The 27,449-nt window shown below is 45.6% G+C and overlaps 1 protein-coding gene across 2 annotated transcripts; it reads right to left on the reverse strand.

The window, feature by feature from the left end:
- Positions 1-250: 250 nt before the first annotated feature.
- LOC311154249 (potassium voltage-gated channel subfamily A member 5-like) lies at positions 251-27,122 on the reverse strand. 2 transcript variants are annotated; one of them, XM_084206547.1, is made up of 4 exons: positions 23,646-27,122; positions 5,354-5,468; positions 3,391-3,515; positions 251-875 (listed from the first exon to the last, which is right to left on the reverse strand). In XM_084206547.1, exon 1 carries the CDS (start codon positions 27,046-27,048, stop codon positions 25,159-25,161), a length of 1,890 nt encoding a protein of 629 aa, XP_084062673.1. In that variant the 5' UTR covers positions 27,049-27,122; the 3' UTR covers positions 251-875; positions 3,391-3,515; positions 5,354-5,468; positions 23,646-25,158. The 2 variants fall into 2 exon arrangements, with proteins under 2 accessions (XP_084062673.1, XP_084062672.1); XM_084206546.1 differs by lacking the exon at positions 5,354-5,468.
- Between the last annotated feature and the right edge of the window lie 327 nt (positions 27,123-27,449).

The following is a 27,449-nucleotide window of genomic DNA, read 5'->3' on the forward strand; positions in this document are numbered from 1 at the left end:
TTTCAAGTCCAAAAAGGCTTATGAAGAATTATTCCTGAGCTGAACTTACCACTTGCTGGTAATTTTTTCACCATCTCAAATCCCACATAAGAAGAATTTCAGGCTGTGACAGACAGATATAGATATAGAAATAGATATAAATATAGATTAGCACATTTAAAATTATCAGTTATTATTCAGAAACTGTTATCACTGTCACGCACATGGGACATGGTTCTGAAGAATGGGAACATTATTTTATTGAGTTGGAGATGGGGAACTGGCATAAAGAATACAGGTAATGCACATATTGAAATAGCAATATAAACATAAACAGAAAAATGTCCAAGTCAAAGTCACATGAAAAATTAGACTAATCTTCAGATGCATTCTAGACTTGTATGTACAGCATTTTTATGGTAAAAGTAGAAATACAAACTCCAGAGATGCAGCACATCTCAAGAATACAAAATAAATAAAGACAAATGCCAATAAAAGAAAGAGAACAAACACTTGAATCTTCTTCCAGAATTATGAGAAAGTTTGATATGTAAGAAGCACGGGATAAGATGCCCAATCTATGACAAGAACTCAATTTATTTCCAAACAAAAGCTCAAATAATAAAGTCTTGTGCCTGGGAGTGAGCCTCAAAGCATTTAAACTTTTCTCACTCCTTTTGTGAAGCTGAACAATTCTTCTATGAGAGAAACCTTGGAGCAGACCACTGTTTCAGCAATCCCAGTGAAGGAATCCAATTCTGGGGATGATGGGGACATCACAGTTATTTATCCAGAAGGAAGTTTTTCAGCAGCTTCTAACCCAAGATGACTTGAGAACAAGGAATAGGCTGGTTTGGTTTCAGACTCTGCAGCAGTGTCTTCCTAATGGTCAGTGTCTGCAGGAGGAAGGCAATCATGACAGTGTCATGCAAAAAGTTGCATTAATTAAGGAGGAAAAACCATTAGGCTCCACACAGGACACAAAATTATGGCTTAGAACAAAGTGGAAGGTGTCCTTTTCTATGTCAGGGGGTTGGAACTAGAGGATCTTTAGGGTCCTTTCCCACCCAGGCCATTCTATGATTCTCTGATTCTCTGAAAGATTCACCATTATTGCACTTCCCTTTTAAGAGTGTTACAATTAATTGAGTGACACTGAGCACCATCAACAGTTTTCCTGCTGGAAGTTTCTCCCTCATCAATTTGTTTGCATAACCAAATATCCTAGAGACAAAAAAACACAGCCCTGTTTCTACTCCCACAATCCTTGCAAATTAGATTTTTATGGTAGATTTTTCCTCTCCAGAAAAATAGGTCAGTTCCCCTGCAGTAATGCACACAATCTGAGGCCCATGTTTCTGCTTGGAATGAGCTCACATGGAATGCAAGTGCCCCTTGGAGCTGGGCATCTGCACATGCCACCCTCTCCTTTAACTGGTCGAGTGACTATTTGCAGATTTCCCCTGCCTTCAGAGCTGAAGCAAGGCCTAAATACTTAAGCCTTTTTCTACTTCCAATCTCCCTCTCTGAAAATATGGACCATAAATATCCTCTCCCAGGAGATTAGCCCTCGAACCTTATTGGGCTTAAAGTTACATTCAAACAATGTCCTAATAAAAACAAATAGTAAATAAAGTGCGTTCCAAGGACATCAAATCATGATTACAATGACTTCCATTTTTGTAGAACTTCCAAAATAAGTCTTTCTTTCTTTATACATTGGAAAATAAAAAAGACTTGGTATAATGGGAATAAGTTAAATAGATGGAAATATAGACGTAAAAAATAACAGGAGATTGCTTAAGAAGAATATTTAAAACCATAAAAGTTATTCCCAAGTAGCTTCCTGTAAGACAAGTAGCTTTCTGTAAGACAAAATAGAAAAGAAAGAAGCAGAAACGAAGGGATTTTTCAGTTCAGTGGGATGAAAGAAGTTGATTTCAATGGGGTCTGAAAGGGAGCAAGGAGAACTGTGACCCTAACTGTACACAGGAACCACATGATTTTACAAACACACACAGACACACAGACACACACACACAGACACACAGACACACACACAGACACACAGACACAAAGATCCCCCTTAAATCCAAATCCATCATAATTGAACAGTGCCTTTTTTCAAGCGTGTGTGCAATGCTTCACTTCCTAAAGCAGCCATGAAAGGGCAAAGAGGAGAGAGAGCCCTACAAATATTGGTCATTCACCCTGTGGGTCCTGCAGCATGGGGACCTCACAGCCACCTCCCTGCCCGTCTCCAAAGTCTCCTGTTCCCCAGTTTTGGTAAAGTTTTACACAGTCTTGAAGGTGAACTTAAGCCCAAAGGTGACGTACATGAAAAAAAAAAAACCAACAACAAAAAAAAAGCAGCAAAATGTAATCCTTTGGAAAGGTTTTGAAGTGAATCTGTGTGAAATGAAATAAACAGTTCTCCCCACTCTGAAATACCAAAGGCAGTTTCTGTCAGAAGAGCTCCCCTCATGTTAATCTGCAGTGAAGCCTCAGTGCCAGAGCTGGCACCCTTTGAAGTCAAAGGAAAAGCTCCTGCTGTTTTTTATGGTGCCCAGATTCCTAGCTGGATTGAAAAATATCAGAGTAAGAGTTTTCCTAGGCTCCCAAGAGATCTCTGAGGATCACTGCCCAGTGATTAGATGAAAAGTCAAGGGGACTGGGTTAGAAACCTGACAGTGGCTGAGCTGGAAACTCTCCCTCGAAGGGATCCTGATTTGGTTGTGAGTGATCTTGGAACAAGGCTGATCAAATCTGATGGCAGATTTGAGTAGAAAAAGAGAGATTCACATCTCAAAATAAAATACTTGGTGCTTTCTTTTTTTTAAATTTTATTTTACCAATTCCACTTTTCCTACTTTTTGCCCCCTACTGATTTATGTTAGCTAGAACCAAACTTGAGTATTATGTGGGTTTTTCATGGTATTTTCATACTCTTCTCCTTTCTTTTCTCCTTTTGAAGGAAGAAGAAGAGGAAAAAAAAGGTTGGAAAATGAAAGGCACTTCACTCATTTAAATTTTGAATAAATAAATTTTTTTCAGCTGATGTCAAACTAACTGAAATTGACATTTAATTAACTGAAATTTACATTTTCATGTAAACATGAAAAATACGAATGTAGCATTTTGACACTCTTTGATCACGTATTTTCTACAGCAGCAATGTTGTGATTAAGAATTTTCAGCCAACTTGAGGGCATGAGTATTAGGAGTCCCTGCAATCTGGCAGCCTGAGCCCTAATCTTTCTGAGTAGCACAGAGGGATCTGTTTTGAGCAGCAGAGCATCTACACTACAGCAGAGTGCTGCCTGTAATACAAGTGAGGATAACACAGGGCAGCAGATTAATATTTTGCATCACACTGGGCTCTGTTATTTTTATCCTGTTTCCTTCACTCACCATCTCATGACTCACACCCTCCCCATGCTGGAATTTCTGCCTCGGTCTCGTGGCTCACTGGCGTGTTAGGGAAGCCGTGGAGAGCTGTCTGGAGAACATCGCTCCTGCCTGAGCTCCAGGTCGCTCTGGAAAACACAGAGAGAAAACAGAATTTACTGGTTTGTCACACACCTTCTCTGGCTGCTGCAAACTGTCTTCAGCTCTTCTAAGGGCTGCAGTTCTTCTTTGTTTTCACAGCCTTAGTGACGTGTCTGCATGCAAGTCCCAGTTCCAGACAATCTCATGGAAAGCTGGCACTGCACCAGTCTTTAGTAAAAGTACAGGGCTCAACCTGTGAGGGGGCAAAGGGCTCTTGAGAGTCAGGTGAATGTAATTTAAGATGAGCAAAAGAGCTGCTCCTTACACATTTCTTGGTTATCACCTCAGGAATATGGTCCTCGCTGCCACACAAGCAGGGTTGATGCTTCCTGAGGTCAAACCACCGTTCCCTGATGTGGGATGGGACGGCCAGGTCACAGGAGGAATTAGATGTTGAAAGCCTTACTAATTGCACATATAGCTACGGTGGTGCCAAATGCAGAATATCAAAACCCCAGTACAGTCTCCTGCTGTAGAATCCTGCACTCACACCTCCCAGTGGATTAAGTTCCCCAAGTGCCTGGACTCTGGCTTCTCTTTAAATTCAGAAGTTTTCCAGTTAAGAACCTAAATTCTACCTCCTCCCAGAAATGCGGCTGATCAGAGGAAGCATAATTATTTTCTCTTACCTCCTCATGGAGTGGTAACAACCCCTGCTCAAGAATCCCAATTCCCTCCTTTCCCTCTATCTGAACTTCCATCTCCATCTTCCTGAGGGCATTTCCAAACCAGTCAGAAGCTCAGAGCACAGAAGGTTCGCTCTTTATGTGAGCAAGCAAATATTCTCTAGGCTAGAGGGAGTACTTCAAGCAGCAATTGGACACCATATCACTCTTCAAAAAAATATTCATACCAGAAAATAACAGATAAATCTTGCTCTAGATGCTTCCTCCTGTTTTGCCCTGCCACTTTCAAAATCATGGCTGAAAGTGAACTTTATTGAAAGGTGCCAAAGAAGCCTTGTCCACAGAATATTTACCAAAAAACCAGGCATTTATCTGGGGAAAGGGAAATAAAATCCCAACTCAGCTGTGAGAATTCCAGTCAGTAGCAAGATTCCCCTCACACAGGTACTGAAGCAATGGGCTCTCCAGTACCTTTAGTGTATCTAGCCAAAGTAATGCCCTTTTTTGCTGAGAAGGTAGGTAGGCATCAGCTTGGTTTTAGAGTCAGTTTAGCAGAAGGATCACTTGTGATCCATAGTGTTATTCCAACATTCCCAGGAAAAGGTAGCAAAGGATGTCAAAGAGCCCTTTCTCACAAGCTTTTAAATGCCCTGGCCTCCTGCTTTTTCTTTTTGCTCCCATCTGGCTCTCCAGGTAACACTGGAAAACATAAAGCATGTTTTATTTCTGTGGATGTTTTGTTCTCCAGATTTGTCCTGGGGCAAATTTCCTACCCCCACACATCAACTCAAGTCCTTCACATGGACTGCTGACGATGACTCAGAACAGTCAATGAGCCTTCTGTTGGTGACACAGCCTCATCCAGCAGAGACTTTGTTGCTCAGAACCCAAAGACCAGCTCAAGCCACCCGTCACATGCTCTGCCCTGTCCTCTTGTCCCTCCCTCGCATAACTGGCTGCCTGGAGGAGGGCAGACGTGCATGACGGAGCAGGAAGGCTGACAGCTCGCATACCCACACCACATCCAAATGCCAGGTCTCCCCCGAATCCAAAGGGCAGAAGCTTCCCTCAGTCTACCCTCAATCTAGAAATGTGACCTCAACACAACAGTCATGCCCTTCCTTTCAGACAATTCCTCCAGCTGGAGGATGATCAATGTGAGAGCCCCAGGAGAGGCTGAGGAGAATGTGATTACTGACCTGAAATAAAGCCTGTGCACACTGCAGGAGAAGCTTCCACTAAAATCTCTTCCACTGGAACACTGGAATCAGCACCTCAGGACAACAAATGCTGCTGCAGTTTGAAAGATAATTACTAAAAAAAAAAAAAAGCTGAAGGGAATTGGAGCAGCCAGAGAAAATCTTGTTAATGCAGCAGCGTCCTGCGGTGAGCTTTCTGCGTAACAGAGAGGCTCCTTGGTACTACTGAGTTAAACAAGTTTTTGCTGTCAAACACCTGTCAGCAATCCTTCAGAGTAAGGTTTGTCCTGAGCTGCAATCTTCTGTCCTGAACCTGTCTTTGTCTGCAGCTGTTCTAAGTGGACTCTATGAATCCAGAGGAACCCTTTCCATATCTTACTTCTCAGCTCTGTCTTATCACTTGAGGTGCACAGAAGGTCAGGAAAGGACAAAAACATATCTCAAAGAAGACGTCAAGAGGATGGCACCAGGCTCTCTTCAGTGGTGCTCAGTGACAGGACAGGAAGAAATGGCCATAAACCAAACACAACAAGTTCCACCTCAGCACGCGAAAGAATTTCTTTCCACTGAGGGCGGCAGAGCACTGGAACAGCTGCCCAGGGAGGGCCTGGGGTTCCCCCTCTGGAGTCACTCCCAACTTGCCTGGATGTGTTCCTTTGTCACCTGCTCTGGGTGACCCCACCTGGGCAGGGGGGTTGGACTGGATGAGCTCCAGAGGTCCCTTCCAGCCCTAAGGATTCTGTGAGAGCGATCACTCAGAAGAGTCAGGAAACAACAGGCAAAGAGCAGCTTTCCATTCACATGGAGCTGGTCTCTGCACTTTCTCTCAGCCTTTTCAAACACAAGGGAAAGAATATGTAGGGACACTTTTGTCAAATGGAACAGAGCAAAGCAAGGGACTTTGGCCATTAACTGTTTTTTCTGGAGGATCTTAGGTGCTTGGAAGATACATTTTTCGTGGAAACATTCCTGATTCAATGCAGAGTTCTCTGGCAAAGGTTTCCTCAGTCATATGGGAGATGAGGTCTTTCCTACCTCTCACAGATGGTAACTTGTAGTTCCTACAAGCTAGAGCAGGGTGGTCCATTTTAAACAAGATTTTTAATATTCCAGAAAAAAAATAAAACTAGTGTGATTTCCTTCTAGTGATTCAGAAGAAGGAATTGCAATCCAGAGGGCAAGCTAACTACTGAAATGCATATAATCACTATAATTTCCAGAGAGCAATGATCAAATTTGCCTCACACCTCTACACTGCATTCCTGGAACTCAATCTTCATGGCAAATGGATGCCTACCATTGAATAAAAATGTCATCTGGCACTGAAAACAACAAAGAAGAATGGTAGTTCCTCTCTCAGAGCATCACTGAAAAGCACTTAAAATTATTGATGTAAGATTAAAGCCTTAAAAATAAAACCCACATTGTTAGAGAGCAGGAATTTTGCCTTGAACACAAAGTGTCACCAGTTTCAAGGCAAGTATAGTTCTATATTTGGAACAAGAATTAATGGGAAAGGAATCCAAAAACCCCAAATATCACTACTCAATATTTTGTCATAAGAAATGTGTGAGATATTTCTCCCTCTCACAAAGAGTTTCTTTCCTAAGAGGAAAGGTTCACAGTTTGCTTTTTCAAGAAACTACAAATTTTGTACTTTCTAGTATTAACTGATTTATGCAAATTTTATACTTATCCTGTCCATAAATTAATGAGTTGCCAATCTTGCTGTATTTTAAGTCAGATCAGCACCAGATGGAGAGCAGACTTGCTTAATAAGGGGTTTTATCAAAAGAGTAATTAAGCAAATATACAGCTGAAATCCAGTGTCAATACTGACAAGTCTAACAAACTTTCTTAAGGAACGATCTGATTCTGTGTTGGCTGGATTCAGTTCAAATTCTTGGCAGAGATCAGTATCTTACACTTGAACCCTGCTGTCCAAAATGTCTAAACTGAGCCCTGAGCTCAGTTCTGGCCCCGGTGAAGTCAGCCACACCACACCAAGTGTCTTCCACTGCATCAGGACTGTGACTGACTGGTTTTGGGTCAGATGTTGGCAAATACCTAAAGTGCACCCTTTGGCTGCCATGGCAAGGCCTACATTAACTCTTTCACCTCCAGCTTAATTAGACTGGCCTTGGTATGTCCAGCAGTATTAGAGCAATCTTTCTGTGGCACTGCCTTTCCTCTGTTCCTGCTCTCACACAGGCTCTGTGAGCACAGACTTTTGCTCTGTGAACTGGGAGAAAAACACAGGCTTTATTGAAACAACAGCAAGTCCCCTCATGAAATGCAGCACCGGGTCAGGGTTGCCTATGACAAAGGCAAATTTAGGCTGGCACAAGGCAGTGTTGAGTCTGACAGTGTGTGACTTCCACAGGTGCTGCCAGAGCTTGTGGGAGGTGTTGCTGTGACTCATGGAGGCTGGCAGAACTAACGGGGCAGCGTGGTGAAACAGTCCTGTTAATGACTCTGGGGGCTGTGGGCAGAACCAGGCCACTCACAAGCTGAAAAGGGACAAAAGATCTTTCAGGGAAGTGTATGGGAGCAGCCAAAATTCTCTGGGCAACTGTGCCAGGGCCTCACCATCCTCACAGGGAACAATTTCTTCACAACAGCCAATCTAAACCTGCTCTCTGTCAGTGTGAAGCCATTCCCCTTGTTCTGACACTACATTTGTAAAAAAAATCTCTCCATCTTTGTCCCTTCAGGTACTGGAAGGGATTTGTTCCTGTGAAGCCTGCACCTGCTTCAAGAAAGGCTGGATATCCCCTCTCAGTGACACACCCGGTGTAATCATGGAAGAAGACCAGGCAAGGCTCCCTGGTGCTTGTGTTCCACTGAATATTTTAATTTCCTTTGGAAAGATAGAAATGAGACAGAGTAGTCTACAAATGATCAATTCATTTACAGCAGTTAGGACAAAAGGAACATTGAGATTCTTGTTGAATGGTGACTGTTGAAAGAGGAAAAAGCTGGGTGAATATACAGGGAAATGGCCAGTTAAATTTGCAGGTGCATAACATGTAAGAAAAAATCCTCACATGTACCACAGAGATCTAAACTTTTGTCTGAGTTCTGAAAAAACACATTCTGGGTATTTAGAGTGATGCCAGTTAAAAAGAAGCCAGCCCAAATTTAAATCTGAATCAGGCTAAAACTTAACCAACAGTGAATATTCATGACACCTGGCTGCCACCACTTAGAATTTAGAGTCCGTGCTCTAAATTCCACCTGTGAGAGACCACCAGCGAAGAGTTTCATTACCTGCAAAGTGAAGGCTTGAGTTCACTACACAGGGTGCAGTCACAGCTGTAATGGTGACAGGGTGCATGAGAAAAAGAGAGTGAAAGTGAAAATATCATCTTTACAGTAATCCGTGGATCAGCCCATTTTAGGATCCTGCTTTAGGTGCTGGAGCTTAAAACTGGCTAAGAAGCCTTATAGGAGATGTGTGAATGATCCACAGCAGAAAATTTAAAAGCAGGAAAAGGAATTACTTTCTAACAAAAGATGTAATTAGGCTATGGGACTTAGTGACACAGGTAATCTGAGAAGCCAAATCTGAACTGGATTCCAAAGGGCCAGGGCACTGAACGAAATATCCAGATTATAAATTACAGAAAATAAAAACATGGAATAGATTGCTATTCCAGCTATCTTTTCAAATAGTAAGCACTAATCTGGCATGCTGTGAATCTACACAAGGTCTTTACACATCAGTTCAGCATTTGCAACCCCCAGGTAAGTTTTCTTAAGGAAAGTCCAAAAGTCCCATTTGCCTAGAATTGTTTCCACCTTCTCCAGCTCCATTTTTCCCAGTTTAAGCACTATGGACTGACAGCGATACCCAGCCTTATATAAGAGACCACAGAAACAGATTGATTCATAATTTAGGCTCCAAGCTGATCGTGGGGAATAACTGCCTCATCCTGATCCTTTTCAAAAGTGATTTTTGCCACCAGTTCAAAACAGGGCTCAGGCAAACCCCTGCTCCATCCACCCAGCAGTGGGAAAGTTTTCCAAAATCAGCACCAGTGCTATTTGATCCTTTCTCTGTCTGGTGAAGCCAGCTGCAAAACATTCATTCAATTCTACAGCAGAATAGGTCTTCAGAGTCGAAACACAATTTGAGTCAAGTAAGGGTGGAGTGGGCATCTCTCTGGCCCAAATTCCAGTCACAGAATCCCAGAATGGTTTGGGTTGGTAAAGATCATCCAGTTCCAAGCCCCTGCCATGGGCAGGGATACCTTCCACTATCCCAGCTTGCTCCAAACCCCACCCAGCCTGGCCTTGGACACTTCCAGGGATGGGGCAGCCACAGTTTCCTCTCTGGGAAACCTGTGCCAGGGCCTCAGCACAGGAGCTCCCTCACAGGGAGCAATTTCTTCCCAATATCCAATCTAAACCTGCTCTGTGTCAGTGTGAAGCCATGTCCCCTTCTCCTGTCACTCCAGGCCCTTATCAAGAGTCTCTTTCCATCCTTCCTGCGTGCACCCTTCAGTCCTGGAAGGCCACAATGAGGTGACCCCAATCTTTCTCTTCTCCAGGCTGAACAACACCAATTCCCTCAGCCTTTTTGTATGGATATTTATCATCCCCATCCTGGATTGATCCCAGGGGTTAATGCTCTGCAGCTAAGAATGGTAAAGGGTTTTTTGTCCCTTCTAGGATGAAGTTACTCTTCATTCAATGCCTATGACATTTGAAAACAGCTACAAAACAAGTGGTGTTGAGCAGCACAGGTCACCCTCAATGCCACCTGTGCTTCCCCAGGGTGATACTAAAGGCCCTCAACACCCACAGGTGATAAAAGGAACGCAGCACATCAAAAAAATGTTGCTCAGCACCTTGTTGAAGTGTTCCCTTGTGTGGACAACAACATATGGAGAAGGCATGTCTGTTTGCAATGACTGCAGTGTCCTCCCTGACTTCTGAGGTGACTTTTAAAATGGGGACTCTCTACCAAGGAAAAAACCATGTTTGTCCTGGTTAGTCCCTGGACAGTCATTTTTCTTTAAAATAATAGAGATTAAATTTGTTTTAGTATTCCAAAGTGGACTCAGTTACATATAAATCAGGCCTAACCTTATTCCAGATGTGATTATCCACAAAGGTGTGTGCAACATTTTGAATCATTGTAATTAAGAACTACTTTTTTCTGATTCCCATTCAGGTCACGCTTCCCAAGTGTTCCCAGGTAGGTGAAGCCTTACAGATTTAGAAAAAACCTCTCTAATCTCCGATCATTCTCTAGGGAAGAAAAATTACTGTAAATTCTTGCCTGTAAAATCTGAAGAGCCACAGTAATGTCCCTTTTACATGCACTGCATTTTCCCCAAACAAATGTAGCAGGAGCAAAATAGGTCAAAATTCTGCAACAGGAACTACAAGATGATTTTCAGAACATGCATATGTTGTGGCAAAGCCCCAGATACACTTCTGTTCCCAAATTTGATTTATCACGTAGGGTATAACAAAAGGTAAGGCTCAGTTGTGGTGGATTTTGCCTTTTCTTTTTTTTTTTTTCAATTTTCTTTTTTTCTTTTTCATTTTTTTTTTCTGGAAGATATGCTTTTGTAAGACATTTCTTGCTTTTAGCCTGTGTTCTTATAGCATTATTTTGAAAAGCCACTGGGCAGATGGTCCCCAAATGTGAGTTAATAACTTGTAGGTAGCTTTTGGGGAAGCTTTTTGAAATCCCTTCATGCAAAATGATTTCACAAACTGCCTGCCTGCGATTCTTTAGCTATTGAACAGACTATTTCAAAATGGTCAAGAGAAAAAATGGCAGATTACATTCCATTTGTTTTGCAGCAAGCTGCTACACTTATTTTACCATGGTAAAAGAATATAAAGGGAAAATAAAGCACATACACGGCTTTCACTGAAGATTTTTCTAGACCTGGAAGCCATGACACACTTTAAGGTGAGGATGTTTGGGCCTCTGCTTCTCTTCTGCAGCAGTTCCTACCTTTTGAAATCAGGCTGCTTTTTGAGAGAGGCTGAGTGTTCAACACAGGCTGAGTGTTCAACAGTCAGGAGTCAGACTGCGCAGCACCATAAGAATAATGTGAAAATCGGATTTCAAACAGGATGCTCTGCCTCTTCCCCACTGATTTGGTACGGATACCGTGTGCTTTGCATAGCATAAAGTCAGAAGTGTTGATTTTTTCTAGTGAGCATTTCATCACTGGTTTTGAACAGATTTCACCAGAAATCCATCACTGACAAAATTCTGCAGCCTTTCTTAACAATGGCAGCATATCAAATGCCTTCTGATCCTAACCCAGATTTGCCTGTGTGTGAACCAATCAAGCATGACTGCCCCTCTCTCCAGGGTGATTCATAGCTTTAGAAAATAGAACAAAAAAATAGACTATTGTCAGTTGGAAAGGGCCAACTGTCCGAGCACTCCTCTCCCAGTGTATATTGCCCAGCATTCCCCTGTTCCAGGTGCAGAATCCAGCACTTGTTATTGTTAATTTTCATCCCATGGCTCACAGACCAAATCTCCAACCTCTCAAGGCCTCCTGGCCCTGTAGAAAGTCAATAGCACCTCCCAGTTTGGTGCCACCATCAAATTTCTCACGGTGTGTTCGACTGCTGCATCCAGGTCACTGATAAATAACTGAACAGGACTGGCCCTGGACTTGAGCCCAGAAGAAAAAAGGCCCAAGGTATAAAAAGCCATCAGCTCAGAGCCCTAAACTGATACTTACAGCAATTGGTATTTTTCCCTCAAGCACAGCAAACCCTGCCACCATAAGGGACCAGGAAGTGACACTTCCTTCAGGGGTCAAAGTTTTGAGGACAAAGGACAGCTCTGAGATGCACTTTCCTTTCAGAAGTCACACATTGCTAATATATGCACACCTACGTTTTCTTTTTAAAACACCCAGCTGCATCACTGCTCATAGAGAGCCAATACATGAGGGCTCAAGCCACATTTTATATGGCATCCCTGGAAGGGTCTCATGCAGAAAGACCATGATGGGCACAGCCTAAGAATGTAAACAAGGATCCATTATTGTAAACTCTTCCCTGGTAAAGCCTCCCCTCTCTTCCTCCTGCCCCTCCAAGCTGACCACTGCAGTGCAGCAGAAAAGGATATGAGCTTTAAGCAAAAGGTTTTCTTTCCTCAACATTTAAAAAATGGAGGGAGGGAGGGAGGGAGGGAGGGAGGGAGGGAGGGAGGGAGGGAGGGAGGGAGGGAGGAAGGAAGGGAGGAAGGAAGGAAGGAAGGAAGGAAGGAAGGAAGGAAGGAAGGAAGGAAGGAAGGAAGGAAGGAAGGAAGGAAGGAAGGAAGGAAGGAAGGAAGGAAGGAAGGAAGGAAGGAAGGAAGGAAGGAAGGAAGGAAGGAAGGAAGGAAGGAAGGAAGGAAGGAAGGAAGGAAGGAAGGAAGGAAGGAAGGAAGGAAGGAAGGAAGGAAGGAAGGAAGGAAGGAAGGAAGGAAGGAAGGAAGGAAGGAAGGAAGGAAGGAAGGAAGGAAGGAAGGAAGGAAGGAAGGAAGGAAGGAAGGAAGGAAGGAAGGAAGGAAGGAAGGAACTCTGCTTCAAGATACAAGGCACTGTTTGCCTTATTTCTAAGCACAACTCTGCCTCTTGCTGTTACCCTGTAAATCCCATCTAATTGGCATTTGTAGCATTCCAGAGAAGTCTGTGAACATACCACGGTCTCTCCTGTGTTGATAGAGCAACAGTTTAGGATAGGTCATGCCACAGCTTTTGCCTAAGAGAAGCAGTTTTAATTCTAGTCTTTCCTTCCCCCAAGCAGCCAGCTGCCTTTCCAAAAAGTGTAAGAAAAAGAAACCTTACCTTCTTCAAGGCCAGTATCCTTTTGTCAAAGCTGGTTGCAAATGGCTAACAAGTCCAAAAGCTACAGATGAACAAAAGAGTGACTAAAAAACCACCAAACCCTTCTCCAGACTGAACCCAGCTCAGTCCACTGCTATCTGCAGAGGTGATACAAACTTATTTCTGCAGTGCTCCACAGAGCCAACACCACGTGTGAAAATAGCTGTACCAAAACTTCCTGCTAAGGTCTCCACTAAGCCCCGGTGTCCCTGTGTGGGGAACCATCCCCAGCACGAGCCAAGCTGGGAGCCCTGCCAGAGCCAGAACATATACTCCATGGCACATATTGGCATCACCAGCAGCCCTCCTGAAGGGTGACTTCAACTCCTGCACCCAGGTGGTTGATAAATATATTGAAGATGACTGTTCAATAAGGAGCACCAGCCCCATCCACTCAGCCTGGAGTATGGAAATCAGCAGGGAGATGATGATGAGGCAGAGCCTGCTAAGCCTACAGAAGAGAGAGAGGGATGTGTCCTGGGGTGACTTTATGATGTTCGTATCCCCATTTGTCTGTTTAGCCCAGAAATTAGTTTTTCACCTTTTAGACTGGTTCTGAGAGCAAAGGGGGAAGAGAAGATGTGCACAGTTGGTTTTCAAGAACTGCACTTGCTTCCTTGCATCCTTCTCCTGGACTGTGTTGTCTGCAGACAGCAGGACAGAGCTCTCCTTTGCTTTCAGTTAGTGTTTAGCTAGCTGAGGCAGAGAAGTTCCCTGGACTGTGGGTTTTCTTTTTCTTGGAATTGTTTAAACCTGTTCTGGACTAAAAACCCAGAAGAGCACTGGCAGCTCACACCTGTGGCCCACGGTGCCAGACCTGGGCCACGGCATTTCCAGCGCTGGAGGGACTGATAAGAGACTGAGTGAGCTGAGCTACAGCCCACCAAGGGGACTGGCTGAGTTTGTCACCTCTTCGGCAAGACATTTTACTGTTTAATATTGTTCAATTTTTTTGTGCTGGTGAATGCTTTGCCTGTTAAATGAACAGGGTTTTTCCACTTTTCTCCAAGGGAATATTTTCCTGAACTGGTTGGGCAAGGGGCTCCTTGAATTTGCTTTCCAGAGGAACCCCTTTAGATGTTTCCTCCCAAATTTGCCCTAAACCAGGACAGGATGGGAGAAGGCTGTTGTGCACCAAAGCACCCTACCACTGTCCTGGGATGGCTGATGTGCCCACCAAAGCTGGAGGAGAGCTGTGCCGGCTCTCTGGACCACCCAGCCAGGGCCAGCGCAGCACATTCTGATCCTGCCAGGCAGCAGCGCAGGCTGCTCCCTGAGCACTGGCCTCAGCGGAGAGCAGCAGCTCCAGGCTCCCACTGAATCCCAGAGCCAGCAGCTCCAGGATCCCATTGAGACCCAGAGCCAGCAGCTCCAGGATCCCATTGAGACCCAGAGCCAGCAGCTCCAGGCTCCCATCGACACCCAGAGCCAGCAGCTCAGTGGGGGCTGCCTGCAGCCCTGGCTGGAGACGGAGCCGTGTGTCTGCAGCGAGCTGCTGCTGTGCCCTCAGTGCCCACCCTGTGCCACCCCTGCTCACTCAGTGTGAGTCTGCCACCTGCCAACAAGGCATTTGCTCTGATGAGGCAGCAAATGCCAGCCCCCCACAAAGCCTATAAAAATTGCTGACATTCACAGCACCGTGAATCAGCTGCACTCATCCTCCAAATTCCACCAGCTCACCGGGAATTAGAAAGCTGCAGGTTTGGCTCGCTGCAAACCAGCTCAGCACTAAGCTGTCTGGCCTGAGTCATGTCAGTACCAAACTGGAAGGAACAGCCACGGGTCAGGCAGATTTGTCTGCACCACTCCACAGTTCAACCTTGGAAAATCCATTTTTTGCCAGGAACTTCTCTGGTTGTTGTACCTCCCTTTGGAAAGATGCTAACTGGCTGTTTGTCATCTGATCAGAAAGGGGAATTGAATATTGCCTGGCTGAGTCACAGCCTGCTGAAATTCATTCCTGCCCTCTCTTTAAATTGAGAAGGCATGTCTGGCAGACACCTGAGCAAGACACTTTATGAGCAAGGCTTCTTTTCAGTACAGGTACCTGACTCATGGTTCCTCTCCAACAGAGGCTAAGACTTTACAAAATCAGCCACTGGCAGCACTCCCAGGATATTTTTCCATTGGCACACATTTCTAAAAATGTCAACTCCAGTCTAACGATTCTCATCTGGGGAGCCTGACATCAGATGTACATAAGTCCGGGAAAAAAATTACCCAAAATGCAAGTCCCTTCTAAAAAGGAAAACAAATTCCAAATATGTTAGACTGGCTCCTGCCTCTGGGCTCTCTGCAAATGAGAGGAGGAAATTTTACAGTGTGATCTTACAGCCATGATGATTCAATTAGAAAATGAGACAAGGGAATGGGGATGGATTTTACAGGGATGAGAAGTGGATGATGAGATATTCCTGTTCAGGCCTGACTTCCTGTTTATTTGGGTTTGCTACCCAACAGCAGACAAAAAAAGTCTCAGCAGGACCTTAAGAGCCACGTGCAGTCCTGGAATGAAATCCAGACTGCTAAACAACACTGCATCTGGCTGTGGGAGAGCTTCCCTAGGGAGAAAGCATTTTGGCTTGAGCATTTTGTTCCAGTCATCAGTCTCTGATTATTTTCTCTTCCAAATTCAGACCCTTCACACTCCTCCCCAGCATCACCTGCCTTGCCTGAGGGATGAGTGCAGCCAGGACATGCCATGCTGCCATTTGGCCACGCTGAGGCCAGGCAAGAAGTGATATTGTTCCCACACCGTGCCCACAGCACATGCTGTCAACATTCCCTCACTGCTAAGAGAGATCTCTGTTTAATTTGGGCTGTCAGGAGTCAAGGAAAACAAAGGATGTGACTGCAGAGCTCAAGTCCGTCTGAGCAGGATTCCTGGAATGGAATCCAGTTGCCTTCAGTAGGACTAATCTGCAGCTACAGAGTGACAAGAGTCTAGGGTTTGCTTCTGAGATATTTTAAATATAAATTTCCATGAATGCTGCAAAAATGGCTTTACATCTGCTGTCCCTCTGGGAAATAATTAGAAAGCCCTCCTCTCTTTACTGGCTCTGATGATGATTGCATCTGTTCACCTCCAAGATGTGTTTGGCACTTGAATTACACTTTTGCTTTCTTGCAAATCTTCATGTTTTCTACATGTGCATTTTCACTATATGTCCTGTCTCTAAATATTAACACATAAATACAATAAACAGAGTTTTCAGCCTTACTTGATGAAGCAGAACTCAAGGAGTGATACCCTGGCACAAAAAGTTCCATCACTTTTTCCCAGGTGGCGTACCTCAGCATTCCAACCTCCACATTCTGGTGGTCTTTTCAATATGACACCAACACTAAACCATGTGCCCACTCATCTGCTGAAGGAAAAATCCCATCAATAGGTGCACTTGTCCTTAGTGGTCCCTTCAGAGTGATTTACTTCTTACCATCTTCTTAGGGTGGTTGACAGCATTGAAATCTTAAACTATTGTAGGTAGAGCTGTCAAGACCCATGGATACAGGAAAGATTTTAAATGGAAGTTTACTTCTACTTTAGCAGAAGGAAGTAGGAACTTTATTTTTTCTTCTCCCTCTGACTGAATTTAACTCATGTTCCATTCCCTGGGGACCACTGGATCGTAGGCTCACCTTGAAGCCACAGAGGAATTCTAGTGTTGGCCCACTTTCTCCCTGTGCTGGGTGGTCCTTGGTTTCTTCAGCACTAAAATGCAGAGTGTCCCCACCCCTTCCTTGGTTTTTTCTTTGCTTGTTTGTTTGTTTTGGGGTTTTTTGGGGGTTTTTTAATGGTGCATCCTGCTGGACAGCAAGACCAGGGGATATGCATGGCTACCAGGGCCTCAACTGGAATTCTAAGCAGAGTTAGAAGATGCAGTATACAACCTATGCTAGGGCCAGGCAAACAGGAAAATCAGCCAAAAAAACCAAAGCAAACAGTATCCCATTCCCACTGTCAGATCCACTTGTGCTCCTCTGTGTGCAGCTGGAAGAGTGGGGTGATTTTTAGTTAAAGTTGCATATGGTTGAGTGCAGGTGGAAGCAGAATTAGATGAGAACAGATTTTGGCAGGAATAACTGTTCTCAGTGAATAAAGACTGATTATTGTTAAAGAATGTGCCAATAGGGGGAAATATGTAAAGCTTTTAAGATACCCCAAAAGTGACCTGAGGGCAAGAGGCATCAAAGCAGGGCTGCATCTATACCTGCTACCTCAGGAGTTTGAGGGAATGTTCCCAAGCAATTAATGACAATCTACTACACTTCAAGGCTCCTGGTCAGGCTGGTAAGTCTGTACCCAAGCACTCTCTCCCAAAATACTTCCTAGGCACGAAGTGGGCGTAGCAGAGGCCAGGAAGGGAGCCCAGGAGGCTGAGTGCTGAACACCTTGTTTCAGAGCGAGCCTCTGGCAGCAGGAGCTCAGTCTGTCTCCTGCCAGCTGGCCTCAGTGCCAGGGAATGGTCCTGGGCACATTTCGTTTTCTAATGCAGATGCAGTTCGGATGTCTATGAGAATTTGTATCTCCCCCTCAGTGGAATATCCACCTTCCTTTTTAAGAACAGAGCTACCCCGTTTTCCACTAGCTTAAGAAGCAGTGCAAATACTACTTTGAAACACCCAGCATTTCCAACCCTTCCAGAGACTTCTCTCTCATGCTCCAGAATTCTGCACTTCTCAGACTCTGCTCCATGGTAAGCATGTATCACTGAGATGGAGATAATCTGGGATACTCTGGGAGACAAGTGGGAAAGGGGACTCTGACCCAAATTTTATTGGTTATTGGAACTTACTCCACCAGGCCTGCAGGAAGATGCCAGTGCCTGCCTCAGATCCACCCTTCAGCACATTCTCCCAAAGGCAGGGACCTGCATCCTTTCAGTGAACTGGGCAGACTTTTAAAACGTGATCCTGAGAGATACTGTGCAGGTGTTTTGCCCAGTGGCTGAAATCTCTCCCCCAGAGACAACTGTGGGAGCCACCATCCCTTTCTCAGTCAATTATTTGTACATCTCAGCTGCAGATTCCTGCTCTTCCCTTTGCTTCCTCTGTGGCTCAAGAAACGCTCTCTCCTTCAGAGCACAGAGGATAAGTTTAAGCTAGAGGGCATTCCTTCCCAGAACAAGCTTTGTCACCCTCCAGACTCCCTGCTTCTTTGCACCGTTCTCTTGTATAATAAAACACCATGTATTTTCACAATAGCCTTCCTTTTAACAGCCCCCTTGTGCAGCACTGCCTTGAAAATTACTGTGTTCTCTGAACTGAGAAACTCATACAATTTGCTCTGCAAATTCCTGTTAAATGAATTACATTCGATCACACCCCATTAGATTTTCGAATCATTTTAAACAAGACAGAAAAAAGAATAAGTTTATGTTGCTTAAATAATTCAAATAATTTTTCACCTTTCCAATCATAGGCATTTCTACCTATACTTAAGCAGGGAGGAGGGAGAGGGAGAATTTTTAAATGTGTTGAACTTGCTTGAGAGAATTAAGTATGGTATAATGTAACCAATCTCTTCTAACTGAAGAGAGCAAAGCAAGCCCTGGTATGGATTTAGTGATATTTTGTAGGGGAATTACTGTGTGCTAGGACACCACCACTGGAGTGAAATCATGCAAAGGAAGAAATTCTACCTCCTCCTTGTACACACCAGACCCTTAGACCAATGTAGTCCATTTACACCCCGTCTTTTCCTCCAGCATCCTCATGGAAACATCAACCCTGACATGAGTATTTATTATGCAGCTGTACTGTCATGAGAAGAGCTGCAAGGTTCCATTGCATTCCTTGCCCACAGGAGTGAGGAAACCACCATTCATGGCCAGAGGTGGACATGGGATTTGAGAGAAGAGACCTTATACTTTAGCATTTATGTCCAAACTGGCTTTGTCAGAAAGCTGGAGAAATTCAGAGTAACCACTGTCTTGAGAGGGAAATTATTACTTGTTCTCATCCAAGGTGATTCCCCAGCAACATTCTTTCCAATTTTAAGGCAATTTTAAGACAACCACAGCTGTTTTCCAGAATATTGGAAATGCCAATCCCCATGGCACACCACAGTTGAAGCACAGAAATAAGATACATCTTTCTTTTCTCTCTTCTTCCTGTCAATCAAGTGTTAAAACTGATTTATTTGGAAACATCCCTCTAATGACTGTGAATTATTTGTACAGAAGACAACTTGCAGATGACTTTTGGTAAATTTTAAATTCTATCTGGAAAATTATTAATTCTGCAATAACCATAAAGACTGTGCACTAAGAAGCCCAAGTTTTAATGAAAACACTTTGTTGCCATCTAGGAAGGACAGTAATTTTACTATTAGATCAGGTAATTTCTGGGGCATCCACAGCTTCTCTGGGCAACCTGTGCCAGGGCCTCCCACCCTCACAGGGAAAAAATTCTGCCTAGTATTCAATCTAAGCCTACTTTCTGTCTGTTTGAAGCCTTCTTTTTCTTTGAACAAGTTGATATTTCTCTTCAAAACTTCTAATTCCAATTAATTCCTTAGTCATAGCATCATCAGCTTCATTTTTCTCCCATTCCAATTAACATAGAAGTTTTTATTTCATATTATCTCAATGGCTGCTATAACCACATTTTTCTCAAATATTAGGTATGTTCTTGTCAATGGGCCCACAGAGTTACTGGAGAAATTCCATGCAATGAGCTGACACACTGATGTCAGGTGGCATGACTGAGGTCCACTGTAGGGTGCCAGCAACCCTGAGGTCCCAAATCTAGGCCAGAGAAACAGAACTTTAAAAAGCTGATCAGAAGAACTGGGGACCAGTTAATGCATACAGAAGAAAAGTAAAAAAAAAAATTTAAAAAACAAACAAACTACAAACAAAGCAACGAAAATCCAAACATTACAGAAACTATGAAAAGACTAAATGGTACAATCTAGAAAAATATTTAGTGGTGCTGTATATAGCAAAAGTCATGGCAGAATTATTTTGGAACAATGATTTTAATTGGTCATAGGCTAGATTATTATAAAGACCTTTTCTAATTCATTTTTTGGACATTTGTGGAGTGAGGCTGGTAGTCATGCAGTGACAGGGCTAAAGCTAAACCAAAGGCAGGCAGATGCTGTAAAAGCTTCATCTCCCTGTTCCCCTGCTGCCCCTCTGTCCTGCAGGGCATCACCCCATTATTCCTGAGCCTTCCCCACACCCTGCCTGCCACACAACATTCCCATTCCCCTGCTGGCCCAGTGGCAAGGCCAAAGTCGTGATGCAGTGCTTGAAGCCCTCCTTCTGTCATTCCCTAAGTATGGCAGCAACCACCCTGAGGCCCCTGCCAGGTTCCACTCCTGTTCATGGCATCTTGCTAAACGGCCGATCAGATGTCAGCGAGGCAGCTCGTCCCTCACCCCGGCTCAGCGGCACTGTCACATGCCACTGAACACTCCTCTCATTTGACCTCAGCACCAGCTTCTCTAACTCTGACCAGGAAGAAAAATTTCTTCAGAGAAAAGGTTGTCAGGCATTGGAATGAACCGCCCAGGGAGGTGGTGGAGTCACCATCCTCAAAGGTGATCAAGAAGCAACTAGACGTGGCCCTCAGTGCTCTGGTTCAGCTGACAAAGTGGTGATCTGTCACAGGTTGGACTTACTGACCTTTGAGGTCTTTTCCAACCTCAGGGATTCTGGGATAGGTTTCAGAAAAGCCAGACTTTTTGTGCACACACACGTGTCCCTCTGAGTGCCCTGACTTGTGCTTTGCTCCCTAAGGGGAGGTGAAGGGCAGTGCCTGGAGAATGTCTCAGCACCACCTCCACCAGACCAGCAGTGTCCGTAGCTGGAGAGCCAGGGAACAGCCAGTGGAGTGCCATGTTCTCCTTACAGAACCCAAATGAAAAGAGCACACAGAAGAGGCATTTGTTCGTGCTGCTCAGAGCATCATTAAGTCCCCCCTGTGTTCAGTGACCCCACCAGATGGATCATGGTGCACAGCTGCTGGCATCCAGTCCTTGCCTGCAGAGCCACCCAGGGTCATGCAAGAGACCACAGGGGGAATCTCTCTTCCCTGAGATCCACATTTTAGACCTCTCAGTCCAGCCAGACCCATTCCTCTTTGTGCCTCTCTGTGCCCTGTGCCCCTCTGAAAGGCTTGGTCTAGCACAGCCTTTTCTATACCCTGCTACACACAGAGCGTAGTGCAATTGTTCATAGAGCTCCGGGAGATAAATGGTGTTATGTAACTGCTTGGTACTGTTCTATCGTTTTTTAGGATGATGGAGAAGTAAAAGGGAACTGTGGACTCCCCTTGGGGTCAGGCTAAGCAAATTAAACTTACATTACTGGTGACCCAAATAACCGTTCGCTTCAGCACCCCAAGAACGCATATTGGTGCACAGTGTCTCACGTGAGAGGACAAGCCATTAATAAGTACAGCAGGTGTGGGGTGAGGGACCTTTTCTGTTGCAGTTCCTAGCCAAAAGAGTTTACAAAAAAGTGTTGGTTTGTTGTTTGGCAGGGTTTGTTTGGGGTTTTGATGTCTGCAATGATTTGCTATTCATTAAGTTCTGATATCTTGATGCCTTTGATATGGAAAAGAGGTCTGATTCAGCCCGCTGTTCATTGCAGGTCAGCTAACATAAAATCAATAGTGGTTAGGGTGTATTTCCTTCTTGTGATGGGCATGGAAGGTAAAACTCTCTTCCTGTCTCACGTTTCCAGGAGTCTTCTTGGAGATATTAAGCTCTCTCTTACTCTCATACTCTTCTGCAGCACAAATCTGCATCGGCACATTACGTGACTGTACCATGTACCCACATATTTACCCCAAAATCCAAGGGGAAACCATGGCTACAAGGTTTCACCCTGTTTATAACTTATCTTTAAATAACCATCAGAGAATCAAAGAATACCTGGAGCTGGAAGGGACCCACAAGGAACATCCAAGTCCAACTCATGATCTCAAACCTCAAAATCATAAAAATCAGTACATCTAAAACACCTGCTGAAAATTGTGTTAGTTTAAGCATGTGTCTGTGCTAAATGCTCTGTTGAACTGGGTTCTGACCATATTCCTGGTCATCAGTGCTTGGCAGCAGTACCTGTCATTAGAAAGCAAATCCTTTACTGCCCTATAAGCCAATAGAAATTATGTACTTATTTGTAAAGGTGTCAATACCAAATTTGCCTGAACCGTGCTTAATAAGTGCTTAGAAACCCAAGCCAAGCAAATATTTTTAACCATACTTTGAGAATGATTTGTTTTCTTTCTATTAGAAAGCTCTGTTGTTTTGTTATGGAAAAACACAGCATACTCAAACAGAAAGCTGTATTTAATTTCCAGTCAGATGAGTGAGCTCAGGCAGCTCCAGGAAGAGAAGGCAGCATTTGAACTTGTACTTCCACGAGGAGAGAACCAGTTCAGAGAAAGCAACAAAAAGACACATGGTGGGAAGAGGAAAAGTAAAAAAGAAGGGAGAAGACCAGGCCTTCCCTTTGCATCACCAAGATCAGCTTGACCCATGCCCCATAGCCCTGATCTACTTTCACCTTTATCAGCTTGCTGCAATTTGGAGATGTAATCCTGATCCCTAAAATTCTTTCAAAGGACTCCAAACAAGTGGCTGTGTGGACATAGTGCCCCTGCTCCGAGGAGCCAACAGCCCAGTCCAACACAACACACAGCTGGAAGACCAAACTCTGGTGGTCAGGATGGTGAGGGTAGTCGTTCCAGAAAGACCACTCCAAAACTTTATCCTGAAAGACTCCCTGCAGTCGTTTGGTGCTTATTCAGGCCAGTCAGATGGATGTGATCACTGAGAGCAAAGCAAAGCACTTGTCTGAGCAAAAAGCCTTACTCTAAGTCCATCAGTGACCCAGGTCTCAGCATGTGCAGCAGAGTTACTCCCCTTCTTTGTTTCATTCAGCCTCCCCAAAGAGCTGATTCTGCACTTCCCTCTGGTGCAACAATTCCTACCAAGGCAAACTGGAGATCTCCCCGAGTCTGGAGTGCAGCTGCACTGGGTGCTTTTCCTGTCAGTCTTGTTTCAGACAGCTCCTCAGCACATTACAGCCTCATTCCCCATCTAAATAAACAAGCAAACCAACCAAGAAACCAACATCTAAAATTCTAAAATTAATGTGATAGATGCTGTTCTCTATTATGAGATTCAAATTCCTTCCCCTCAGCCCTGGATTTTGGGCTGAGCACTCTGTTCATGAAAAGTATTACTTGCTTAGCAGTTATTTTACTGACTAGGAGAGAAAAAATCATCATGCATTTGGGCATTATCATTAAAGAGCACAGTCAGGGACAGGCAAGCAGCATTTGTGTTTGAGGGAGAGAATGTCAGAGCGCTGCTCTGCAATGTTGATCTCAATTTATCCCAGGACATAGATGAGGTACTTATAATCCCAACTGAGCACTAATTTATATTAGAAAATTTGTTAGAAACAAACCTTGAGCGATGTTGACAATCAAGCCTTCTCTTCTCTGCTACTCTTGCTGTGCCACAGGATGTGGGAAAGGCATGGAACATCCTTCAGAAATACAACAGAAGCTGGAGAGGGAAACAGAGATGTCCTTTGCAAGAGAAATTGTCAGAAAGCTCTTTGAGCTAAAGGAGCAACTTTGTGTCAGTCTTCAGAGTTAGCTGTGATCTTGATGAAGGCAATGTGTCACTCGTCTTTCAACAACACCTCAGTTGTAAAATCCACAGCACTGAGAAGGTTTTGTTTGGAAATACAAGAAACCAGGGGTGTGTTTTGATGAAAAGATGGTGCTTTCCATCCGTGGCCAAGGTCGTTGAAGCAGCACAGCACACCATGTTCGACTCCTGAAGTGCCATCCACTCCTGGTATGAGAACTAAAACCAGAGAACTGTGTACACAAATGGTGTGTGCATACACAAAGGTGACTGATACACACGCTCAAGGAATCTGGAGCATACAATTAAAACAGTTCTGCAGATATTGCACTCAATATTCTACTTTCTCATTGTGCCTATCCACTCCCTCATGTTTTTGATCTGTTGTGCACTTGAAAATCTGTTCAGATCACTTTTGATCTGTTGTGCACTGGATTTATACCAGTAACAGCAGACAGTGTATTGTTTTCCTTTATAACAAAGATATAAAACTGTAAAACCATAAAAATAAAAAAAAAAAAGAAAAGCTGCACATACTTTTTTGAGTGGGGCCAGTAAGCACATGACTGAATTACTTAGAAATTCTGAAACAGGACAGTAACTAATAAAATTATTTATAAAGAAGTATATCTACAATATTTAATAATTTAAGGTTCACAAGAAACTAACATATCAATGACAACAGAAGTTTTCTGCTCTAGGGTTCAAAGCACCAAATTCACTTCACATACAAGATAACCAGATCTGTATTGATAACTAGAGGAAAACTCAGAAAGTGCTGATTTGCTAATGTTCCTAGTGCTTCAATGAAATATTTCACAGGAATAAGAAATCTCCTTTCAACCATAAATACAGTCATACAGATACAAAATATATTTGAATAATTTCAGTTTGAAACTATAATGAAAAACCCGTCAATATCCTTCCTCCCATCCCCAATCCATTCATTCTCCACACACACATCCCCCCAGTTCTTTACACTAAACTCGGAGCAACTGAATTGGTTACAAATTACCCATTCAAAACCAATGACCATTTGCTAAAATAAGTTTCTACAAATTAGATTTTTCACTGTCATCATTTACCAGCTCCTGCATCATGGAGTGTAGCTTATTCTTAGTCTATTTTAAAAATAGGTGACCCTTTGTGTCATGGAAAAAGAACATAAAAACATGTATTCCTGGAGGACTGCTCAGGACAGTGATCAATTTGTAAAACACAGCCTGACTTAAAAAACTAATTGGTACTAAAAGAATAATTATAGTAGCAAGTTTCCGACACCAGAAAATCCTTCTGCCCCTCTGAACTCTAACCGTCTCCTCTCCTCACAGGTCTGTTTCCCTATTGGTGTCCAGACAGAGAGCATAGAGGGATTTTCTGAGATCTACATTACTTTTTGCTTTGATATTTGCTTTTTCTAAGGAGCTGGTGCCATTGTTGAATTCCTCACTGTTTTCCAAGTGCACAACAGATTTGTTCAGAGAGTTTTTACTGGGTCTTCTCTTCACCTCTCCCCCCACAGTGCTGCCCTGAGCACTACTGTGCTCATCTTTGAGGATAGCCTGCTCTTCGTGGTCAGTCTCTCGGTGGTAGAAGTAGTTGAAGTTGGACACAATAACAGGGACAGGGAGGGCAATGGTGAGCACACCAGCGATGGCACACAAGGAGCCCACAATCTTGCCCCCTACAGTGACAGGTCTCATGTCCCCATAGCCCACAGTAGTCATGGTTACCACAGCCCACCAAAAAGCATCAGGGATGCTGGAGAAATGAGACTCGGGGTCATCGGCCTCAGCAAAGTAGACAGCGCTGGAGAAGAGGATCACCCCGATGAAGAGGAAGAAGATGAGGAGGCCCAGCTCCCTCATGCTGGCTTTCAAAGTCTGTCCCAAGATCTGCAGCCCCTTGGAGTGCCTGGAGAGCTTGAAGATCCGGAAGACTCTGACCAGGCGGATGACTCTGAGGATGGCCAGGGACATGGCTTGCTGCTGGCCCCCACCCCCATTGCTACCACCAGCCCCGGGCTGCTGCTGCTCGTGGGCCAGCTCGGTGCCCAGGGTGATGAAGTAGGGGATGATGGCCACGATGTCGATGATGTTCATGATGTTGCGGGAGAACTCGGGCTTGCTGGGGCAGGCAAAGAAGCGCACGAGGAGCTCAAAGGTGAACCAGATCACACAGGTGGTCTCGATAATGAAGAAGGGGTCAGCCAGGCTACTGGGTGGCTGCATGGGTGGGGAGTCCCCGGGCGTGCCATTCAAACCTCCACCTTGTGGAGGCAGAGGTACGGGCATCTCCCTCTCATCCCTGAACTCGGGCAGGGTCTCCAGGCAAAAGGTGATGATGGAGATGAGGATGACCAGCACAGAGACGATGGCGATGGCCCGGGCTGAGCTGGAGCTCTCGGGGTACTCAAAGATGAGCCAGACCTGGCGCTGGAACTCATTGCGGGGCAGGGGCTTCTCCTCCTCTTTGATGAAGCCCTCGTCCTCCCGGAAGCGCTCCATGGCCTCCTCACCCAGCTGGTAGAAGCGGATCTCGTCGGCGAAGACGTCGATGGAGACATTGACGGGCCGGCGGAGCTTGCCCCCGGACTGGTAGAAATAGAGGATGCCGTCGAAGCTGGGCCGGTTGCGGTCGAAGAAGTACTCGTTGCGGAGCGGGTCGAAGTAGCGAATGCGCTTGTCGGGGTCCCCCAGCAGCGTGTCGGGGAACTGGTTGAGGGTGCCCAGCTGCGTCTCGAAGCGCAGCCCCGAGATGTTGATCAGCACCCGCTGGTGGTGCATGGCGCCCGGGTTGGCCGCCGCCGCCTCCTCCTCCTCGTCGCCCGCCGCAGCCATGGCCATGCCCCGCCGGTGTCCCCCTTCCTCGGACGGCCCCATGTCCGCGGCGGGGCGCGGGGCGCGGGGCGGCGGCCGCGGCGGCGGCGCGGGGGCTGCGCGGAGCTCCGCCGGCCGCTCGTCGGGGCCGCCCGCGCCACCGCTGCCTCCTGCGCGGGGACCCGGCGGGGGCCGCTCCCGCTCCTCGCCCCCCGCGGGCGGCGGCGGCGGCGGGGCCGGCGGGGCACTGTCCTTGCCGTCGCTCAGCTGCGGCGAGCCGGCGAGGTGCAGCAAGTTGCCCCGCCAGCGCGCCCGGCCGCCGGCGGCCGCGGCATCGTCGCCGCCCGCGATGGCCGTGGTGCCGCCGTTCTCCAAAGTCACCAGCGCGATCTCCATGGGCAGCAGCAGCAGCAGCGGCGGCGGCGGCGGCGGCGGCGGCGGGAGGCAGGCGCGTCTGAGGCGGCGGGCATGCTGCGCTCGCCGCGCCGGTGCCGCTACCGCCGCCGACCACCTCCGGGCGGCCGCGCTGCCCTGCCCTGTCCTGCCCTGCCCTGCCCTGCCCTGCCCCTACCCTGCCCTGCCCTGCCCTGCCGTGCCCCGGCCGACCCGCCTCCCCTCACTGCGCCGCCGAGCGCGACCGAGCGCGGCCCGGGAGAGCCGCCCGGGGACCCGGATATGAACGAGCGATCATTATATTATGGTCGCTTGACGTCAAAGAGGATCCCTCCTGCTCCGCGCTCCCGCGCAGGCAGCGGCAGCATCCCCCGGAGAGCTGGGATGCCGCATCCCCCTGCGCC

Source organism: Fringilla coelebs (assembly GCF_963513975.1).
Source record: "Fringilla coelebs genome assembly, chromosome: 5".
Taxonomy (NCBI): Eukaryota; Metazoa; Chordata; class Aves; order Passeriformes; family Fringillidae; genus Fringilla; species Fringilla coelebs.

Coding starts and splice junctions, on each gene's coding strand:
- LOC311154249 (XM_084206546.1), bottom strand. CDS start 27,048: ATGGAGATCGCGCTGGTGACTTTGGAGAACGGCGGCACCACGGCCATC.